This window comes from Mastigoproctus giganteus, chromosome 3 (assembly GCF_048544385.1).
Source record: "Mastigoproctus giganteus isolate SK-2022 chromosome 3, ASM4854438v1, whole genome shotgun sequence".
Lineage (NCBI taxonomy): Eukaryota > Metazoa > Arthropoda > Arachnida > Uropygi > Thelyphonidae > Mastigoproctus > Mastigoproctus giganteus.
Genome location: NC_143577.1, coordinates 170,130,462 through 170,152,055, shown reverse-complemented (window position 1 = coordinate 170,152,055; position 21,594 = coordinate 170,130,462). Strand labels below are relative to the sequence as shown.

Genomic DNA, 21,594 nt, shown 5'->3' with positions numbered 1-21,594 from the left:
AGAACACAGAAAGGAAAACAACCTTTCTTTATTTAGTATATATATTTTACTAATAACAAACAACTAACTTCTACAACCGCTTGGTCACTGGTGGCACCGCTCCTGCCTCCACTTGGCGGGGCCGGTAACCTGGGGGATGATAAGACAACCCCCGGGGCTAAAAGGAGCAGAAATGGAAACAAGTGACTTTCCACGCTTAGAGCTGAAGAGCTCTCAATTAAATGACACATATGATACTGACCATGACTCCTCTATCTCAAAGAGAATGAAGAAAGACACTGGCAGACAGGAATTACCAGCCTTCCTGATTATACATTCTCTGTCAACGCAACCTGTCGGCAAGCTCTCCCCCTTCACCATTCAGAGATGCCTCGAACATGCTGGAGGTTCACCAAAAATGGTGAAACGTCTTCAATCCGGAGATTTGTTAATAGAGACCACCAATTCTAGACATTCTGAGCTACTACTACGTCTGACATCCTTGAGTGGAATCCCAGTTCAAATCAAACCACACACACCACCCTCAATTCTTCAAAGGGAGTGATCACTGAATGGGATTTATTGAACGTCCTCGAAGATGAAATAGTTCAAGAACTTAAAGAACAGAACGTCACTCAAGCAAAAAGGATCATGATCCGAAAAGATGGCAATTTAATCCCTACCTGGAGTATAATTTTAACATTCAGTTCTCCAAATCTACCATCTTCAGTCAAGGCAGGATATTTATACTGTCGCGTTCGGCCCTATATCCCGAACCCTCTAAGAAGTTTTAAATGCCAGAAATTTGGCCATTTCCAGATAGCATGCCGTGGAGATGCAACTTGTGCAAACTGTGGGTGTAAAACTCATACACAAACAGAATGTAAGGCACCAACTCCACAGTGTCCAAATTGCAAAGGCAACCATCCCACTTATTCCAAAGACTGCGACCTCTGGAAGTTGGGGAAAAAAATACAAAAATATAAAATTAAAAATAAGGTTTCCTATCAAGAGGCAAGAAAACAAGTAAAATTAAGTATGCCAAAACACACCTATGCTACTGCTACTCACAGTCACCAATCAGTAGCATGTCAGACTGAAGTGACCATTCCTCCAGACACATCGATCTCGAACTGGGCTCGGTTAGTCCTCTCTGTTGAATATCCATCTCCACCAAATGTAGTAATACACCACTAACAGTTCCATCCCAGAGACCTCCCCGTTATCAAGCAATAGATAATTTACAGAAATCAGATCCTGTTGAGGCAAAGCAATCTCATACATCAAGCATGGACACTGATGACATAACTAATCAAGATCTGCTTGAAATACATGCAAATGGAGATATGGAAGAAAGCAATGACTCAGAACGCTCTAATTTTTTAAGAAAAGAAAACCCAAAACTCGAAAGAGGTAAATAAGCCACCCACAAAAAACAAACAGATTCAACTTCCACCCACAGAACTAAATAATGGAACAGATCTTACAGTGGAATTGCAGAGGTTTTCGCAGCAGTATTGACGATATTTATGAATTAATTCACCATTTCAAACCTGCTGCTATGTGCTTACAAGAAACAAATTTAACACCAAAAATCTCCATTTCAGTCAAAAATTACACCATCTTCAGGAAAGATCGATCTGAAACTAACAGCCCTCGTGGAGGAGTAGCTGTGCTTGTGGAATCAAGAGTCCCTTCCAGGCACATTCCTTTGAAAACACCATTAGAAGCTGTTGCTACACGTATAGTTATCGGTATCACATTGACAGTGGTCTCGATATATCTTCCGCCAAACCATCCATGCACATTTCAGGATCTAGAAAACCTTATTTCTCAATTACCATCTCCGATCTGTCTATTAGGAGATTTTAATGGACATCATCCATTGTGGGGTTCGCTGATCTCAGATGGACGTGGCCAACTTATTGAAATGCTACTTGATAGAGAGAATCTGACACTGTTGAATACTCGCTTACCCACCTACATCCATTTTCCTACTGGGTTAAGCACTGCTATCGATCTCTCAATTTGCTCTCCGATCCCGTTACCAACCATAGAGTGGACAGTACACGACAATCCTCTAAACAGCGATCACTTTCCACTGATTTGTAGCATTCAAACCACCCATTTCAAACAAACACAAACAAAAACTCAATGGAAATTTTCCAAAGCAAACTGGACAAAATTTACCAATCATGTATCTTTTAATGAGGATATCATTACGTCTTTTCCTATTGATGCTGCCACCGAATATATTACAAAGCAGATACTAACAGCTGCAACAGCTGGCATCCCAAAGTCTCAAATAAGAAACCATCGGCATACCAATCACTGGTGGAATGGTGATTGCAATAAAGCGAAAAAGGGAAAAAAATGCAGCATGGAATACCTTCCGCAAATATCCCACCACTGCCAACCTTATTAACTACAAGAAACAGAGCCAAAGCTCGTTTCATCCGGTGAAAGGCCAAAAAAAGATTCATGGGTAAAATTCGCCTCCTCAATCAAAAAAGATACTGATACCCGAATAATCTGGGAAAAAATAAAGAAGCTAAGTGGAAAATATCACGTATCACCTTCTCCTATTATTAACTTGAATGGGAAGGAGATCTCCTCTCCTGGAGAGATTGCCAATGCCTTAGGAACTGTGTTCTGTGAATTATCTGCCTCAAGCACATATCAACAGTCTTTCCAAAATATTAAAGCCGGAAATGAGAAAAGGAAACTGAACTTCAAAGCTGCATGCCATTTACCCTTTAACCAACCATTAACAATATCTGAACTGAAAGAAGCTATGTATACCTCAAGAAACAGTGCTCCTGGCCCTGACGGAATTTACTATATAATGCTTCAACATCTCAATCAGAAATCACTATCTTTACTGCTTAAACTTTACAATTGGATATTCTCAGTACATATATTCCCGACCTCCTGGCAACATTCTTATATAATAGCTATACCGAAACCTGGAAAAGATCACTCGATTCCACACAACTATAGACCAATTTCTCTTACCAGCTGCTTGAGTAAGACTTTGGAAAAAATGGTTCACCATCGTCTCACATGGTATCTAGAATCCCGAAACATAATCAGTAATAATCAGTTTGGTTTTCGAAAGAATAGATCATCCCTAGACCTCATGACCAAAGCCGAATCCAACATAAGAAATGCATTCATCAGAAATCAACATCTCGTCATGATAGGCCTTGATATAGAGAAGGCTTTTGATACCACATGGTGAAACGGCATCCTAAGAGATCTCCATTCTAGTCATATAAGAGGGCACTTACCATATTTTATTCAAAGCTTTCTTCAACACAGGTCTTTCCAAGTTAAGTACCGGCAGGTTTTATCTCAAACATATATACAAGAAGAAGGAGTCCCACAGGGCTCTGTTCTTAGTGCCACTCTGTTCTCACTACGAATAAACAATATTACAAACTGCATTCCAAACACCGTTGACTCATATCTCTATGCGGATGACCTTACCATATCCTGCCATTCCCAGAATATGAACTATATCGAGAGGCATCTACAAATATCCATAAACAACATTGAATTATGGATGGCGCAAAATGGATACAGACTGTCAAGCCACAAATCAACAGCCATACATTTCTGCACAAAGCACAGAATGCATCCTGAACCTAAGTTGCACTTAGCCAATCACCCTATACCAATCGTGAACAGTATTCGTCTCCTAGGGTTAATTTTTGATAAGAAATTAAATTTCCAAGAGCACATAAAATATCTAAGAACCTCTTGTGCAAGGAAAATGAATATACTCCGGGTAATCTCCAGTACATCTTGGGGTGCAGATCGCCATACCCTCCTCCACTTGTATAAGTCCCTAATTAGATCTCGACTAGACTACAGAGCACCTGTTTATGACTCGGCTAGGGAAAGCACCTTAGCGCATCTTGCGCCCATCCAACATTCGTCTCTTAGGATAGCCCTAGGTGCATACAGAACATCACTGGTTCAAAGTCTTTACGTTGAAGCTCACGAACCTCCACTTAGCATCAGAAGGAAAATGTTACTGATGAATTACTCAGCTAAAATTAAAAGCCTGCCTACTCATCCTGTTTGGCCACTGCTGCATGATCCTCTGTGGAAAACCCTCTATACAAATAAACCCAGAACAATTCAGCCTGCTGGTATCAGACTGCAGATTCTAGCAGAAAGCTGGAACATCAAATTTGATAATATCCTCAGAGAATCAAAAGATCCAGATCTCCTGTGGTCTACTCTCACACTTCCTTCTCATGAATACCTTGAGCAATGGGGTAAAAGTTCATAGCAAAGATTAACATCCAACAACTACATTATGGTCATACACAAAAGTACCCTGAATTCACCAAGATCTATACTAATGGTTCAAAGTCTGACAATCAAGTGGGTGCAGCTGCTGTCTTCCCTAATTCAACTATCTCATTTTCACTTCCAGTCGAATGTAGCAGTTATACCGCTGAGCTTCATGCCATTAAGCTTGCTGTGAAAAATATCTGACTGCTGTCAATAAATAAAAGTATAATATATACTGATTCACAAAGTGCTATTTTAGCTTTGAAAGGCATTCCTTCTCCTACCAATCCTTTATTAAAACTCATAAAACATAAGCTGATGCAGCTTCATGAACATAAACTGTTATCTTTTCTTGGGTCCCAGGCCACAGTGGTATTCCAGGAAATGAATGTGCAGATGATGCTGCAAAGCATCCTTCTAATATAGCCTCAACAAATGATCTAGTCCCATATCCTGATTACAGACACAAAATACAGAGAATATGCATGGAACAATGGACACTTCTGTGGAAAATGCAAACAAATAAGCTATTTCAAATAAAATCTGAACCAGAATTATGGACTTCTAGCCTTCGTAAAAATAGAAAAGAAGTAATCTGAGCCAGAATCCGAATAGGTCACACGCACCTCACACATCTCTATCTGCTTACAGGGAATGATCCTCCTCAGTGTGCAAACTGCTCGCAGCCACTTACAGTAAAACATATACTTGTCGAATGTAGCTTGTTTAACAACGCCCGACGAATGCCTTTTAGTTCCATCTCAGATCTGCAACAACCTCTGTCTCTCAATAATAGGTAAAGAAGCAAATCTCTCTGAATTATTTCTCTATTTAAAACAAATTCAAGTGTATGATTGTTTTTAACTGCTGTACAAACAGTTCCCGTATGTAAAGTCAATTGATTTGGGAGGTGCAATATGGCCTAGGTTGCTCTTGCACCACAACAACAACAACATCTATATCAACTGGGTGTACTTCTTTTGATTTTATGTTTTTCTTAATTAACAGCATAACACCTCCTCCCTTTCTATCCTGTCTGTCCTTTCTGTACACATTGTACTCACCAAATTCCAGTTCTGCATTCCTTATACCTGTGTGACACCACGGGTATAAGGAATGCAGAACCATGCAGAATGCACACCATTGCTATCCCAACAATATCCGCCTTTGATGTTGTTTTTTAAATCTTTATGGACCAGAAACCCAATTCCACCTTCACTCCTTTCACTGTTTCCATTGGTGTACAGCAGATTTCCACTTGATAAACTTATAAGTGATTCATTTCTTCTTCTTTCAGCCAAACTGATGATATTCCAATTCACATTTTCTAATTCCTTTTCCAGCTCTAATATCCTGTCTTCACTGATGAGTGATCTTACGTTATAACAGGCCAAGTTCAGTTTCTGTACATGGCAGCCTAGTCGTACCCAGAGATTCTTAGCACCCTCTGCTTCCACTCTGATCCTCTCACTGCTGTAAGAGGGGGAGTGAAAGCTGCTGGGGATTGAGGACATTTGTTTTGCCATGCTGTCATATGCTCGAGGGTTTGGTCTTTTCCTCTTCATGCTGACCAGGCGTCTTGAAGAGAACCACTCACATCCGTTGCCACCTAAGTGACGTAACACGGCTTACCATCGGGAAGGTGGGCATGAGTGGATTTTAGGGAGGCAGGCCAACCGGACTTCTCCTAAATCTTCTGTAATAGAGAGATATTGGATCCATTAGTGTTTTAGGCTGAGTGTCTGATAACACACAGGATACCCGTTCCCCTCTAAGCCTCTACGTTATACAAGCACTCCTGTGCATTAAATTACATCGCAAAAAGAAAATTATTGGAGAGAGATTCTGTGAAGAATTTTATCCAGAATAAAATTCCTCGCAAGTTTGGGCATTGCTTTTAGAGGCCATAATGAGAGTGCAACATCTTTGAGAAAAGGCAATTATTTGAGTAGTTTAGAGTATTTGAGCGAATATGACGATTTTTTAAAGTTGCACTTACAAAAGTACGATAATAAATTATTTATCGCATCAGACGTGTGATGAACTTTTGCAAATAATTGCCGATTATCTTATGGCACACATTGTGGAGGAAATAAAATGCGCAAAATATTATAGTATTATTTTAGATTCTACACCCAACGTTGTGCATGGGGATCAACTTACTTTTGTAGTGCGCTATTTATCAGCAAATGGGGATGTTAAAGGAAGATTTTTAAAGTTCTTCCCTATAGAAAGACATGATGCAGAGTATCTAGAAGAGACAGTTTTATCTACCTTGCAAAATTTTCCAGTAGATGTAAAATATTGCTGTGGACAATCGTACGACAATGCAGCAAATATGTTGGGCAAGTACAATGGTCTGCAAACAAGAATAAGACAACATGCTCCATCAGCAACGTTTATTCCGTGCTCCAGTCATTCACTTAATTTAGTTGGTTATGTTGCTGCAGAGAGTTGTAGTAATGCTTTCAGATATTTTTATTCGTGCAAAATTTGTTTTTTTCTCTGCATCAACGTTTTGATGGAACATGTTATGCAATAAATTGGATAAAGGCTCTTATACATTAAAGAAATTGTCAGATACAAGGTGGTCTGCCAGGGCTCATGCAGTTTTAGCATTAAAATGTGGCCAAAAATATAAAAGAGGCATTAGATTAGATATGCAATTCCACAAAAGGGAAAAAAAATAAAAATTGTTGTTATTGAAGCAAAATCATTACTTAAAGAAATGAATGATTATGAAACTGCTGTAATAACAGTCCTATGGAATAAAATTTTGCAAAGAATCAATGCATCAAGTAAATATTTACAATCTATTGACTGCACAATTGTTAAAGGTGCGTCATTATTAAAAAGTCGAGAAATTTTTATTAATGAAAACATAAGACAATTTCAATGAAATCGAATCAGAAGTTACAGAACTAACAGATAAAAAATTTGAAGATGATTGCAAGCGAACATGTACAGAAAATCAAAAGGAATTTTTTTACATAATGTACTCTACGTAATATGCAATCATTTAATAGCAGAACTGAACAGACGCTGAAAAATCTATGAAAATGTTAAGTAATTTTTGAGTTTTTTTTCTGTTTACATTGTGTGTAGAAGAAAAGAAAAAATGCGTTAATAATTTAATAGAAATGTATACAGATGAGTTGGAACAGTTTTTAATCTTTTTAGATGAAGAAGACAAGCGATCAATTAAAAATATATACAAAAAAAGCATTAGATATGAAAGCAAATTTTCCAAATGTGGAAATTATTTTGAAAATTTTGTTAACCATGCCAATTTCAAATGCATTGGGGGAATGCTCATTTTCTTGTCTAAAAAGAGTAAAAAATTATCTAAGAAATTCAATTTCAGAGGAAAGACTAAATAATATGGCTATTTTATATATAGAGAGCGATTTACTTAAATTATTGATTGTGATGAGATAGTTAACAAGTTTGCAAAACGAAAAGTAAGAAAAAAAATTTAAATATTTTCACATTTGTAATTTTAATTTCAAGTAAAATTCTATGTTTTTTTTGTTCAAATTTCTGATTGTTACTCCAATTATACGTATACTATCATTATTATACTTTTACATATGTTCAACTATTAGTTCAAAACTTTGTGATTATTATTATGCTATTATTAATTATATTATACATATATTATATTCAAATTTTATTGGAAATAAAACATTAATAGTACATAATATTTTTTATTTATTTAGAAAAATGGTTAACATGTATTTTTATTTTCCCTGTCTCTCTTTTCTTTAAGGGGCCCAATATTTTCTTCTGCGCCCGGGGCCTCAACTGACCTTAATCCACCTCTGGTCTCACCATTGTCTTATACAAAAAGGACAAGACATCATGTACCGTCCTAGCCATCTGTTTACACTGCACGGAAAATTTCATGTCTGACTAAATCTAAACTCCCTACGCCTTTTGTCTTGGACCACTTTTGCATTCCCTAGATACAAAACTTTATATTTAGAAGCATTAAAGTTTTAAATTTCACACCATTTGTGCAAAACAGCCTGGTTTGGTTGTTAACTAACCTTGCCTTTAAATCATCAGCAAACTATGACAACTTTCCCTGCACTCTCTCATCAGTGTCATTAAGGAAATTAAGAAAGTTGCCCTAGCACTGATTTCTGAGAGACTCCACTTGCTACACTACTCTGTCTCCTATCTTTTAACCAGCCCTTGATCCAACAAAGAATTATACCATTTATCAGAGCTGTCGTGGAGGATATATGTGGGTATATGCCATATATCCTCTGGTTTTTGAAAAAACAAATATTATTAAAATAATTACTGAAAATTAAAAAATAAATTTATTAGAATTTGATTTTTAGGCAATACTCCTAAAGTCTGTGGGATGGTCCCAAAGTCTAATGATGATCGAATTAACATCCTCAATGGGATGATGCACTTACATGCAGTTTGTTTTAAATATATACAGTGAAACTTCCCTTTAACAGACAGCCATGGGGAATGAAAATGTGTCCGTTAGAGAGAAGTGTCCGCTAACAAGAAGTCTGAGGGAGAAAAAAAAAGAAAGAAAAATTGTTAAACGTTTAATGTAAAATTAAATTAAAATATATACAGATTTTGAACAATATTTTTGTAAATAATATACATACAATTGTGTTATGCATATTATGACTTTATCTTAAGAAAAATACATACAGTAATCATTTATTTTCTTCTGCACCTTCTTCCGGCTGATAATTTTGTTTTCAACATTTGTTTTGAGTGAAGAAACCATCGAAAGTCCTTCAGTATCTTCTTCAGCGGCGAAAAACATTTTTAAACGATTGATTTGTATGAGCCCTTCTTCTATTTTCATCAGTGGTTCGTCGCTAATATGTTCTTTGACAGAATGACCTCCTTCCATTTCTTCATCCTCATGAGGAACTTCTTTAAAAATATCGATGATAATGTCGTTGATATCTATAGCACCATCTTCTGTAGTGAGGTTCGAGTCTATATCTTTGTAGCCAGGGTCACTTGTAGCTGAAATATCGTACATTATCAATAGATGTTGACGTTCTTGTTCTTCTTGGTGCTCCACATTGCTGTTCACAACTTCAAATTTTGCGTTTGAGAAGCCAGACTTTACAAAACAGTTCACGACAGTTTGTTTTCTAATTGTGTTTACTGAAGAGGAAATCCATTGAATCGCATCTAGGATGCCGATTTTCTTTGCAAGGTCACTCGCACATGTTATATCGTTCATGTTTGCAATGAGATGTCTTAAAACACGTTTTCTGTGGTGAAGTTTAAATTTTTTTATTATCCCTTGATCCAAGGGCTGACACTCTGCAGATGTGTTTGGTGGCAGAAAAACGATTTGAATGTTGGACAATTCAATGTGCGGGTGAGATGCAGCATTATCCATGAAAAGAATAATTTTTCTGTTTTGACGAATCATGTTTTGGTTAAAGTGACTTATCCATTCGCTCATGATATCTCGTGTCATCCACGCTTTTTTATTAGACTTCCAGTCAACATTCAAAAGATTCAACTTTATGCCCTTGAATCAACGAGGATTTTGTGGTTTTCCTATAACAAGAGGTTGTTCAAAGTCTCCCAGCATATTTGTACACAATAGTACAGTCAATCATTCTTTAGAAATATTTCTGCCCTGGCACTTTTCGTTTTTTAGACTCATTGTTTTTTCAGGAAGAGCTTTAAAACACAACCCTGTTTCGTCACAATTGTAAATATCCTTAGCTTCAAAATCACGACATAAATCTTCCAATTTGACGGTCCACTCTGTTAGAACCCCAGTATCAACAGATCCACCTTCACCACTTTGGTTTTCCAATAAATTTTATGCAGAGTTTTGAACTTGTCTAGCCATCCCACAGAAGCTTTGAACTCATTTACTCCCCTTTTCCCTAATAATAGGCCCATTAATGGGAATTTTTTTAGCACGTTCGCGACAAAACCACTCATACGTAACATTGTCAATTTGAAGTCCAACAGTTTTCGGGAATGATTTTAAAACCTGATCATTTCCGTGTTGCCAAAATTGTTTGAGCAGTTCATTTTTTTTTATTCTTTTGGATGTCGCTTACCTGCGTCTTCCCGATTTTGAATTTTGCAGCGAGATTGCGAACACTATTTTTTTGCCGATCATACACATTAATGAGTTCGACTCATTTTTAAAGTTAAATGTTTGCGAGAAGACATTGTGCACTTCACACGACACTGAACAAAACTCAAAAGACGAAAGGCCGACCATATCCCCCCCCCCCCCCCCTGCACACACCAAATTCATCAGAAGTTTTACACGTGCCTTAAAATTCTTGAAAAAGGGTTTTTAGAACCGCGACGTAAACCTTGATAAAATTCAGAGAATCGGAAATAGAAAATAAACACACGATTGAGGCAATACGTGGAAGAAACGTTCCTAGAAAAAGGGCCGCGACCTCGCCCGCTGTCCGTTATGGGGAGATCAAATTAAGTGCTAATCTAAACGAAACAGTGCAGATTGCCTGTCCGCGTCCGTTACAGAGAATGTCCGCTAGACAGAAACTGCAAACACGCTAAAACCAATAGAGGTGAGTTGGGGAATTTGAAAATGTCCGTTGTAGAGAGATGTCTGTTAACGAGAGGTGTCCGTTTGAAGAAGTTTCACTGTATAAGTAAGTAAATATGCTGTATTTGTTTGTGTGCACACACATCCCCTCTGAAATTCAATTAATAAGCACAGTATACTCTCTGCCTGCGTAACATTCACAGAGTATACCTTCTACTAATTTTACAACTACAACACTGCCATCTATCCGAATTTGTTCCAGTTTATATAATAGCCTTCCATGAGGAACCATATCAAAAGCTTTACCAAAGTCAAGGTAAATAATGTCAAGAGTTGTTTTTTGAATACAACTGCTTTATCACTCCATAATTAACTAGATTAGTCAGGCAGGACTTCCTATTTATAAAGCCATGCTGTAATCCTTTAAGGATACAGTCCTATCCAAATTTATGGCAAGATCAGATATGGAGGCAGTGAATAACAGAGCTTTTGGGATTGCTGCATTCAAAGTACCAGGACATTACTGTAAATGAACTTGTAAGTGAACAAAAGTTTAGAGGCTGATTTTGGGCATTGTGCCAAGTTTCAACATGTGTGATTCATATAGACATAGCATCAAACGAATTGCCCATTTGTTTGTAGTCTCAATTAGTTCACATTGAGAACTAATTTTGTGGCCTACATATTTGATTTCTCATAATATTTTAGAAACTGTCTGAAAGACGTTCGTTGGCTAAAGCCTCAGAGTTTGAAGGAGTTTACTTATGCATGGGTTAATGCACACACATCATTTATACTACCAAGGTAGTTTTCATGCATCATTTTAATTATATCTCACATTGTGAATACCTTCACAACAAGTTGCCATGGTATTGCACTTCCTTGAATAAGTAACACTTCACCAATGGAGAAGACTATCATTACTTATTCTCGGCAGATACCATCACCCAGACAGCACTGTTTCACATCGGTGGGCGGGCAGGCACCCTGGTGTTGTAATAGTGACAGCCCAGTTATGAAGTATAACTCCACAATATGAGAGATGCCAGATGGTGGGAAGACATTTGTTGGCCGACAAATCATCCAGGTTCTTGAGCGCCGCCCCCCCTTCTCTCTCTCTCTCTCTCTCTCTCTGTCTGTGTAATTCAGAAATTTTTTTTTGGCTGGTGCAGCATAAGCTTCAGGCTTCCTTGCACTATATGGCTAATAATAAATTATTTGACTAAAATAGTCTTTTCCATAGATCAAGCATTACTTATTTGAGGAAGTGCAATACCATGGCAACTTGCTGTGAAGGTATTCACAATATGAAATATAATTAAAACGATGAATTGAATCTACCTTGGTAGTAGAAGTGATGTCTGTACGTTAATACATGCATAAGTTAACTCCTTCATACTCTGAGGTTTTAGCCAACAAATGTGTTTCAGACAGTGTCTAAAATATTATGAGAAATCAAATATGTAGGGCATAATAAACATAAAATGCTTACTCAATGTGCACTAATTGAGACTGCAAACAAATGGACAATTCTTGATTATGTCTATATGAATCAAATATGTTGTGATAAGTTGGAACTTGTCACAATGCCAAAAATCAGCCCCTAAACTTTTGTTCACTTACACATGCATGTGGCTGTAGTTAGCCAATCACAAGCAGAGGGCATAGGGTTTATCGGCCAGCACAACATGCAAATTGGCCAATGAACATACACTTATATGTATATAAATTATGCTTGAGTGCTACTAATTTAATAATTATTATTTACATGTGTACTGCCCTCCATGACAGTATAGTAGTTTTTGTCTATTTTCACTTATTGGGAGGAGGGGGGGGGGGTCTGGGTTTGATCACCATTGATGACTAGAGGAATTTTCCTCTTCTACCAAGACTGTAGTTAGCTAATCTCAGGTGGAGGGAGTAGGGTTCCCCAGTGAGTTATTCTGGTTTTTTCAGTTTTCACAACATGCATATCAGCCCATGAATGCACACTTCTACAGACAAAATACACAGCACACAGATAAGTTACTTTTGGGAACTGTTAACATAATGATAATGTACAGGTGTACTGTAAAATGAATGCAATTGCTGTTCATGTAATGTTCTCTCATACCCTTGCAGATGAAACATGACCAGACAACCTTCTGGTAGTCCAGTTGTATGAAATATTCTACATTTGCAGTTTCTCCCTCTACCAGAATTTATTCCTGTTTTGAACATACTTGCAGAATTGGAAATTTTTCAGTGTATCTCAAACACCAGCTGCTAATTTCTTTTGAACCCCAGAAATTACAATCATTCAGTTAACTCTGCAAAGGTAAATGGATTTATAGTGTCTCATAATATCAATTCAACAAATGCCCTACTGTAAATGAGTCATGGAACCTCAAACCAAGAATAGACACGTTGACACTGCTAGTATGTACTTTGTCACACTAATTACTCACAATTGATTCATATAGTAGATCAACACTATTCATGTCAGTGTTGGTATGTTTTGTACTTTTTACAGCTAGTTTTTTTGACATATTTTTTGCCATATTATGGTTTTCATAGCACATGATTAATGTTTCATATCTCAGCACCAAAGATTTGAGATGTTTATGGGAACTTTTTTTCCTATTTTTAGCTGTAAAATATGCTCCTACATTTGTTCTATGCGATTTTGAAACATCCTGTGTGGGGGGGGGGGGGAGTTGTCTTTTGCTCTGCATGATTTCCAAGTGAACTTTTGAAATGCCTTTCTTCATCATTTGGAAGAGTAACTAAATTTTATACTTATTTTTAATTGTTAAATTTAAGAAAAGTAGACAAAATGAAAGGATATGATTATATTAGTAAAATACAAATGTAACTTTTTATTTTAGGAGGATGAAAAATTGCTGGACTCTGCAAATCTTCATCCACATCAGAAAATGTCCATCAAACTTCGGCTTGCAGAAAAACAGATTTTGTGTAATGTTATAAGTTACCTGAGTACTCTAGAATGTACTAAGTGAGTTCTTAAATTTCACTGTATATTTAAAAATGCAAAGTTTTGAAGGAAGAACAAATTTTTATAAAAAAACAGTTGCATCCTGAAAAAAATTACAAATAAACTTAATTACTGTAATTGCACCTTCTACTTGCATATTCTTACTGACTTCTTGTAACCCAGCTGTGGCGCACATACACATCATGTGGTAGTATAGAGTTTCACTACTTATTTGGAAAGATCTGCATTTGAATCCCATTGTCAATGAGAAATTCTTAAAAGCCTTTTCAGTTAGGTGTCTAGTTAACTAATCTCAAGTGGCGGCCTTACCTCTCTAGTTATTCTGGGTTTTTAAACCTGCATAATTTGGCCTTTGAATATATGTGCTTCTACAGACATAAGACTGGGCCGATATCACCTAAGACATTGATGATCTGTAAAACCAATAACGTCCCCATTAAGGCAAATGGGGTCATTAATGTAGGAAGAACTTTGAATGAAAGTAGACCTAGAATTTTCTTTTATTTACGTGATACTGTGAATTTTTTAAATTTAATGCATTACATTATATAAAGAATAGTTTTGATAATGAAGATGATGGGAATTAATCAATCTGCACTATTAATTCATTCATTCTATGCATATCCCAACAGTGTTGGGATATGCACAGAAAGAATGAATGCACATAAAAAAACAGATTATTTGTATCTGTTTTTATGTGCAAATATAGGTATTGGGTGAAGAATTATTAGTGTATTAGGCAGAACTGATTGAAGCATGCCAAATTTTTTCGGTAGAATGAGAAGTTTACATAGGGAGAAGTCTACTCAGAATTTGCCACATCCAAGTCAACATTAACAACACTATTAAAGAAATTCAGGCTGAAATTAGCATACAATGCAAGAAAGCAAGCTTATGCAGCATTAGCCAAAAAAAACCACTCCCAATTCACCCCTCCGTTGGTTCCAAATACCTGTCCAGCTCAGCCTTAAATTTATTTAGGCTATCAACTTCCACAACAAAAGATGGAAGTCTGTTCCACCAATCAACTACTCGCTGGCTAAAGGGAAACTTCCGCACATCTATCCTACATCTATCTTTCCTCAATTTGAATTTATGCCCTCTCAGGTGATTATTCTGAGCAAGAGGAAGAATCCCATCAGCACTGAGCATGCTCAAACCATTCAAGGCTTTATACACCTCAGTCAGATCAGCTCGCAGGTGCCTAGTCTCCAGACACTGTAATCTGCAAAACTTAAGCCTTTCTTCGTAAGAGCAACCCTTTGTTCCATTGACTTATCTTGTTGCCCTTCTCTGTACTCGTTCCAACATCTCTACATCGTTCTTAAAATGAGGCCTCCAGACCTGTATACAGTACTCAAGGTGTAGCATGACCACTACCTTATACAAGGGGATAATCACCTCCTTATCCCTGATAGAAAAATTCTTGTATATCATTGACAAGATGCCATGAGCTACTCTTGCAGACCGTCTGTACTGCTCAGAAAACTTCATATCTGCCTGCACAATTACTCCCAGGTCCTTGTCATTCTCTACCACTGTCAGTGTAGTACCAAAGAGTTTGATATGTTACTCTGGGATTACTGTTTCCCCATATGTAGTACTTTGACAAATGTAATGTTAAACTTCATTTTCTGCCTCTCAGCCCATCTGCTCAACTTTTCTAGATCCTGTTGCAGCAGCGTACTGTCATTAGTGTCCTTAACAACTCTGCCAACCTTCGTATAGTCTGCAAACTTGGACATTAAGCCTGATATGCCATCATCAATAACATTTATAAATACAGAAAACAATGGACTCTGAGGGACTCCACTAATAACATTAGTCCACGAAGAGCAGTGTCCATTGATTACCACTCTGTCTTCTCCTACTCAACCATCCCTTTATCCATAGCAGCAATTTGCCTCAAATGCCACACTGCTCCAATTTGTGCAGCAGTCTTCCATGTGCAACAGTATCAAAAGCCTTTCTAAGGTCCAAATATATGATATCAAAGTTATTCCCCGCATCCAGTTCCTTTGTAACCACATCATAGTATCCAATCAAGTTGGTCAGACAAGACTCTCCCCTTAATAAAACCATGCTGTGTCCGAGCCATAACTGAAGTCCTGCTCAGATGACCCTGCAGTGCCTCCATTAATTTCTCTGGAACAGAAGTTAAACTGACAGGTCTATGATTACTTCTGTCGCCCTTTGAACCTCCTTTGTGAATTTGGGTAATATTTGCACATCTAAGAATAGGAGGTACCATGGGTACCTCCTATTCCTATTCTTACTACCCTAACAACCCATGTGTTTACTTGTACCACAATGACTCCTAGCAGTCTCTGAAATATCCTGCATCTTGTTTTCAAGGCTGCTGCTCATTCCAATAGAATGCAGTGCAAGAATTACTTTCACCTCTGCAGTGGCTACTGTTAATCTATTAGTCTGTGTATCCCCCTACTCTAGCAGTTTTCCAACTCACCTAACACTGCTTCAATAGCATCAGCAAATATTCTTGCACCCTTTCTATTTAAGTGTATCCCATCCCTGTAGAAGCAGTCTCTCCTGCTTGATGATGGAAACAAATCAATGAGTCATGTCATTGGAGGCAACCCCACTACCCCAACTCCAAAGAAAGACTTGTTCCATGTTTCCATACAGGAAGAGTATGTTAACAATTTATCTGACACTTTCCACTGCTAATAGCATTCTTGCTCCGTGATGCTATGTGCAATGTTCTCTGCTACAGTGTAACAATGGGGCAAAGTAGTTTTGCAGCTTAGCACATATAATGCTGTTACACTAAGTTCACTCCTGAAGGCGTTCAGAGGTTAGTTTTTATAGTTAATTTAGGCCAACACAGGGCATTAAGCAGTTATATATAATCATTACTATCCAGAAACCAAACAATGAGGTAAGGAGACAGCACAGTTCCATCCAAGGTTAAGCCTTGTCTGAAAATACAATGACTAATGTCTCAATGCTGTAGATACCTCTTAACTATGCTTTTCTGTTTTATTTAAACAGACGATAGAAGTGTATGGCTTAGTAACGTAAATATAATTAGTACACACTCTTTTTCCCCACAAACAGAAATGTTACTAAAGAAGACTACTAAAAATTTATTCTGTAATATTTTGTAGAGCCCACCACAATTACAAATGATCCTTCCATTTTATTATAAGGCAAAAATAACACAATACAGTGAAAAATCAGTTTTCCTTTAGCTATTCATGCATTATTAGGGTAGCAACAGTTGTCTTTTTAATTTCTTTCTTTATAATCTAGATACATCACATTATGTCAGTTGTGAACTTAAATTTACTTTTTTGTATGAAAACCCCAAACACGAAAGGTATTAGAACCTGTAGAGCCCAGTACAGTGGATGGGTTGAAGGTTGAGAAGTTTGAAGATACTTGGTGACAAACTTGAATTTTTGTAGATTGAAATTTTCAGGAAATACATGCGAAGGAAGGTTGTTCTAGGAAAGAAAAGTTGTGACAGTAAGTAGATACCGATTGGTTGCAGGATGTGTTTGGAAGAGAGTGGGGGAATTAGAGATATCAATCTCTAAGAACAGTGCCCCTGGAGGTAAATATAGAAAAGGCACACTTAGCAGAGACAGAATGTCTGTGAAATAGAGGGTGGAGAAATTTTTTTTTTTTTAAATGAAAACCCCAAACACAAGAGGTAATATAAAACTTAGTACCATGCTTGGGTTGGAGGAGATATTTATATTTGTTGACATTAGACTTGAACTTCTGTAGACTGTAATTTTCGGGAAATGGCAGTTGAATGAATAAACGAGGAAGATGAAGAGTTGATTCTATGGGCACTGTTCACGTAGAAAAGTCTCTGACAGGAAATATCTGAATGGACATATGCACAAGTATCACCTTTGAGGTGGTACAGCAAATAATTCAGGCAACTGAGATGAGCAGTAGTTGAATCAACCGATAACCAAGATTCTGTCAGAAAAGGTACATGGGGTTTGGCAGACTGCAAGTGGAAATTGTTGAGATTAGAACTGAGACCACGTATATTTGTGGAACTAGGAAGTCTTTGGGAGGTTTAGATATTTTGCAGATAAGCTTACTCTATTAGTTTGACAATTCATGGTGTATTCAATAGTAAGAAATAAAAGGTGGGGGGGACATGCTGTATGAAGTAATGAAATTTTTGGGTATGGTGTACATGTGGTAAGAATATAACCAGATCCTTGAACTAGCGTGGCCTCGACAATGCCTCCCACATACACACTACTTAAACTCCCTCCAGTCACTATCTGGCAGAGTAGAGGTAGCAAGATTATATACACTAGCTGATCTGGAAGCCTCCTAGAGAGTTACCATTTGGTCCGGTGTACTAACTAGCGGCTGGCCTGCGAACACTGTTTTAGAGCTGTACCCTCGAAATGTAGGGAAGATTGGTCATTAATTAATCTGATTGCCCTGTATTGAATGAAGTCTGAAAGCCTGAGAGAAGTTTTGGGGCATCACCCTTTGATGTGGGAACAATATTCCCTGATCAGGCAGATTTAAGATTTGTTCAGGGTGAGTAGATGTTTAGAAGAAAAGAAATGCCAAGAGCAAAAGCAAAAACCCAGGATTTTAAATGCAGAGGAAGTAACAGAGATTAGAAGTTGGTGTAATCCCTAAAAGAAATAAGTGAATTTGTTTAGAGATCTGGATCTCATTGAAGGATAAGCACAAGAGCAGTAGGCACCTTTTGTGAGATAAAAGACTGAGCTTTTAAAGGAATGACTTTAAATAAGTTATCTTTGCTCCACTAGAGAATTACCTGGAGATCAGCATTTAAGGAATTGGTGGTGGATATTGGAGAAGTTGAAGTTCAGGTTAAGGTTCCTCAAACTGGAAAGTGGAATACAATATGCTGTCATCAGTGGAAGACAGTCATCAATATACAAGAGGAAAAGAATGAGAAAGAACCAAACTATGGTGGTCGACACCAACATTAGTGGAGAAGTTAGAAGACAAATAGCCATATAACATTGTCTACAGAGAGCAATTAAAGAGAAAACTGGATACGCAGTTGTAAATCCATAAGATGCAAGCTTGTTTAGACAATCTTAAGTCAAACACAATCAAAATACTTAGAAATGTCAATCACAACTGCCTGAGTTTTCATTAAATTTGTCCATAGATGGGTAACATAAGTCAGTATACCACCATTGGGTCAACACTGATGGAATCCGTATTGGCAATCACTGATCAGATGGATGGTTGAGATAATTCAGGAGCTTGCCAGTAATGAATTTTTCCATTACTCTGGAATGAGTAAAGGTAAGCTATTAGTAAAGGTGAGAGAACAATAGAGGAAACAGATGAATTTGCCAAAATAGGATAGAGAGATTTTAAGGCAGAGAAAATCAGAAAAGAGGAGATTCCCAATTAATATCTTTAAACAGGGAACTTCAGAGCAGGTATATGCACAAGTATCACCTTCAAAGCAAAAGAGAATGGCAACTAACATAAGCAGTGGTTGAGGCAAGTAATAATTGGGATTCTGTCAGAAAAAAAAAGTAAGTGGGGTGTGGCAGACCATAGGTGGAATTGGATGTTACTGACACTGGAACTAAGACTAGGTAGAATGAATGAGGTAGTTTTTGGAAGGGTTAGAATTTTTCTCCGATAAGGTTATTCCATTAGTTTGATTATTCATGAAGCATTCAGCAGATAAGAGGAAAAATGGGGGGGGGGGGGTTATGCTGTACACACACACACACACACACACACCAAGTCTATCCCACCTCCTTCCATGACCTTGGAAAGGACAAGAAAACATCTAGCCTCTCACCCTTATAAACTGAAAGTTTTATTCCCTGAAAGCTGTAACACTTTCAGGGAATAAAAAAATCACAGGGAATAAAAAATGAATCTAAGAGTTTTAATTTCAGATAATTGACTCACCTGCTGATAATGACACTTACTCGTAAACTTATTTTATTGGTAATGCAACATTTATCTTAGCTGATAGGTAAACAAGCATGATATTACTATAAGTGAAATTCTGCAAAGCTATGTTGAATACAGAGAGAGTTCTACAGTTCATTTGTTGTGGCTGATATCCCTAATGATTATTTCAGCATGGTGTTCCCTCACAGTTTTACAGTAGGATTACATTCCTGAATGAGTAGTTTGATTGGAAAAGGCATGGAGAAACCTTCCACCTTCATCTCAAAAAAAAAATTAAGTCTTATTGAGAGGAAGGTGTGGGTTTTTTTTTTTTTTTTGTTGTTGTTTGACCAATATCATTAAATTCACATAGTATGAAGTAAAGGATATACAAGTCTGTTAGAAAAGTTCAAACAGACTTGTATATCCTTTACTTCATATTATCATAAATCTTAATATCATGGCAGGAAACAATCACGGAAGGAACATATACTTGAATTATTAAAAAAAAAAGCTACTTTTCACAAGTTTTTTTTTTTTTTTTTAATCGGGTAAAAACTTACTTTTAACATGTTTGGATGCAACAACATTAACCTTTCTCTGCATATTATTCAAATAAGAAAGACCATATGTAATGCTACATGAATTTCAAAAGAGTACTCAGCCTATGTGGGTAACAAAAGGCAGTCAGCAACCTGAATATCCTACTGTGCTCTTAATACATTCTTTAATCAAACAGCGAGCAAATTCTCTCCTTCTGTAGTACAGAGATATGCAGAAAATTTTTTCAAATCATAAAAAATAGTCAAAAGATTGCCATCAGTAGATTTACTTGTTAAAATATCCACAGTCCAAACAGAGTTATTAATGCTAAGATTTACAACACTTGGAGGAAATCCCTGTTAAATTTTTGCCCCACACAACCCTCAATGGTTTCAGATCTGTTGAATGCAACAGAAGAGTAACTCATGTAAGATCAAAAGGTTGTGCTAGTCGAAAGAATCTTGACTCAAAAGGGTAGCAATTTAATTCCAACACATAAAATATAATACAACAAAATTCTACAGTTAAAGCTGGTCACATCCATCCCTACATTCCAATGCTGCATATAGTAATACAATGTAGAATAAGATGTTTTTGAGAAATATTTTATTGTGAACACTGCCGCTGAAGGTGAATATTTGATATAATAGGCATCATGGCATGCAAATTCCAAGTATCCAATAGAAATTGATCTATCATCTTATGGAGCTGCACATTATACAAGCCTATAAAAATATGGGTTGTGGCCACATCACTTCATTCCTGTTTTATGGCTTGCTCAGTGGGATAGCCACATCTCCAGTACTCAGGATGGCAAATCGTCATTTAGATCAGAGATTGGTGGGTCAAAATGCCTGTGAGGTACACACTGGCCAATTTTTTTTTTTTAGCTTTCTACAATTTTTAAGATTAAAATGGTGTATAATGAAAAATTTGTCATAAAGTTATGTTATTTATTGTAATATTTATACATACATGTACATATAATTAATTTTATTAATAAGAAAAATGAAATACAAATACAATTCCAGTAACAAAAATTGCAATATTTTATTTTTATAAAATTTAATGAGAGATTTGATACTGTTTAATTTTATTAGTGAATCGATATTTGTCTTAGAAATACAGTATTTTCTAAATTTACGTCAGAAATTCCATTAATTCAAAAATATATATAATAGACAGCCTGCTGTCTATTATATATAGGCAACCCCTGTATAACATGGTACTTCTACATGGTTTTGCTCTAACATGATTGATAAATTGTGGCAATCCTCACACAACATGGTTTGAGAATTGCGGGAAATATTACCTAAGGTATTTTTGAGCT

The 21,594-nt window shown here is 36.9% G+C and overlaps 1 protein-coding gene across 5 annotated transcripts in view; it reads left to right on the top strand.

Moving 5' to 3' along the window:
• Setd3 (SET domain containing 3) overlaps nucleotides 1-13,833 on the top strand; it is a 397,353-nt gene extending 383,520 nt beyond the window's left edge. For all 5 annotated transcript variants that reach the window (XM_090370760.1, XM_090370761.1, XM_090370757.1 and 2 more), the window contains exon 16: nucleotides 13,693-13,833. In XM_090370760.1, coding sequence (XP_090226886.1) covers nucleotides 13,693-13,824 — 132 coding nt within the window. In that variant the 3' untranslated portion in view covers nucleotides 13,825-13,833. The remainder of the gene's footprint in view (nucleotides 1-13,692) is intronic.
• Nucleotides 13,834-21,594: the final 7,761 nt, after the last annotated feature.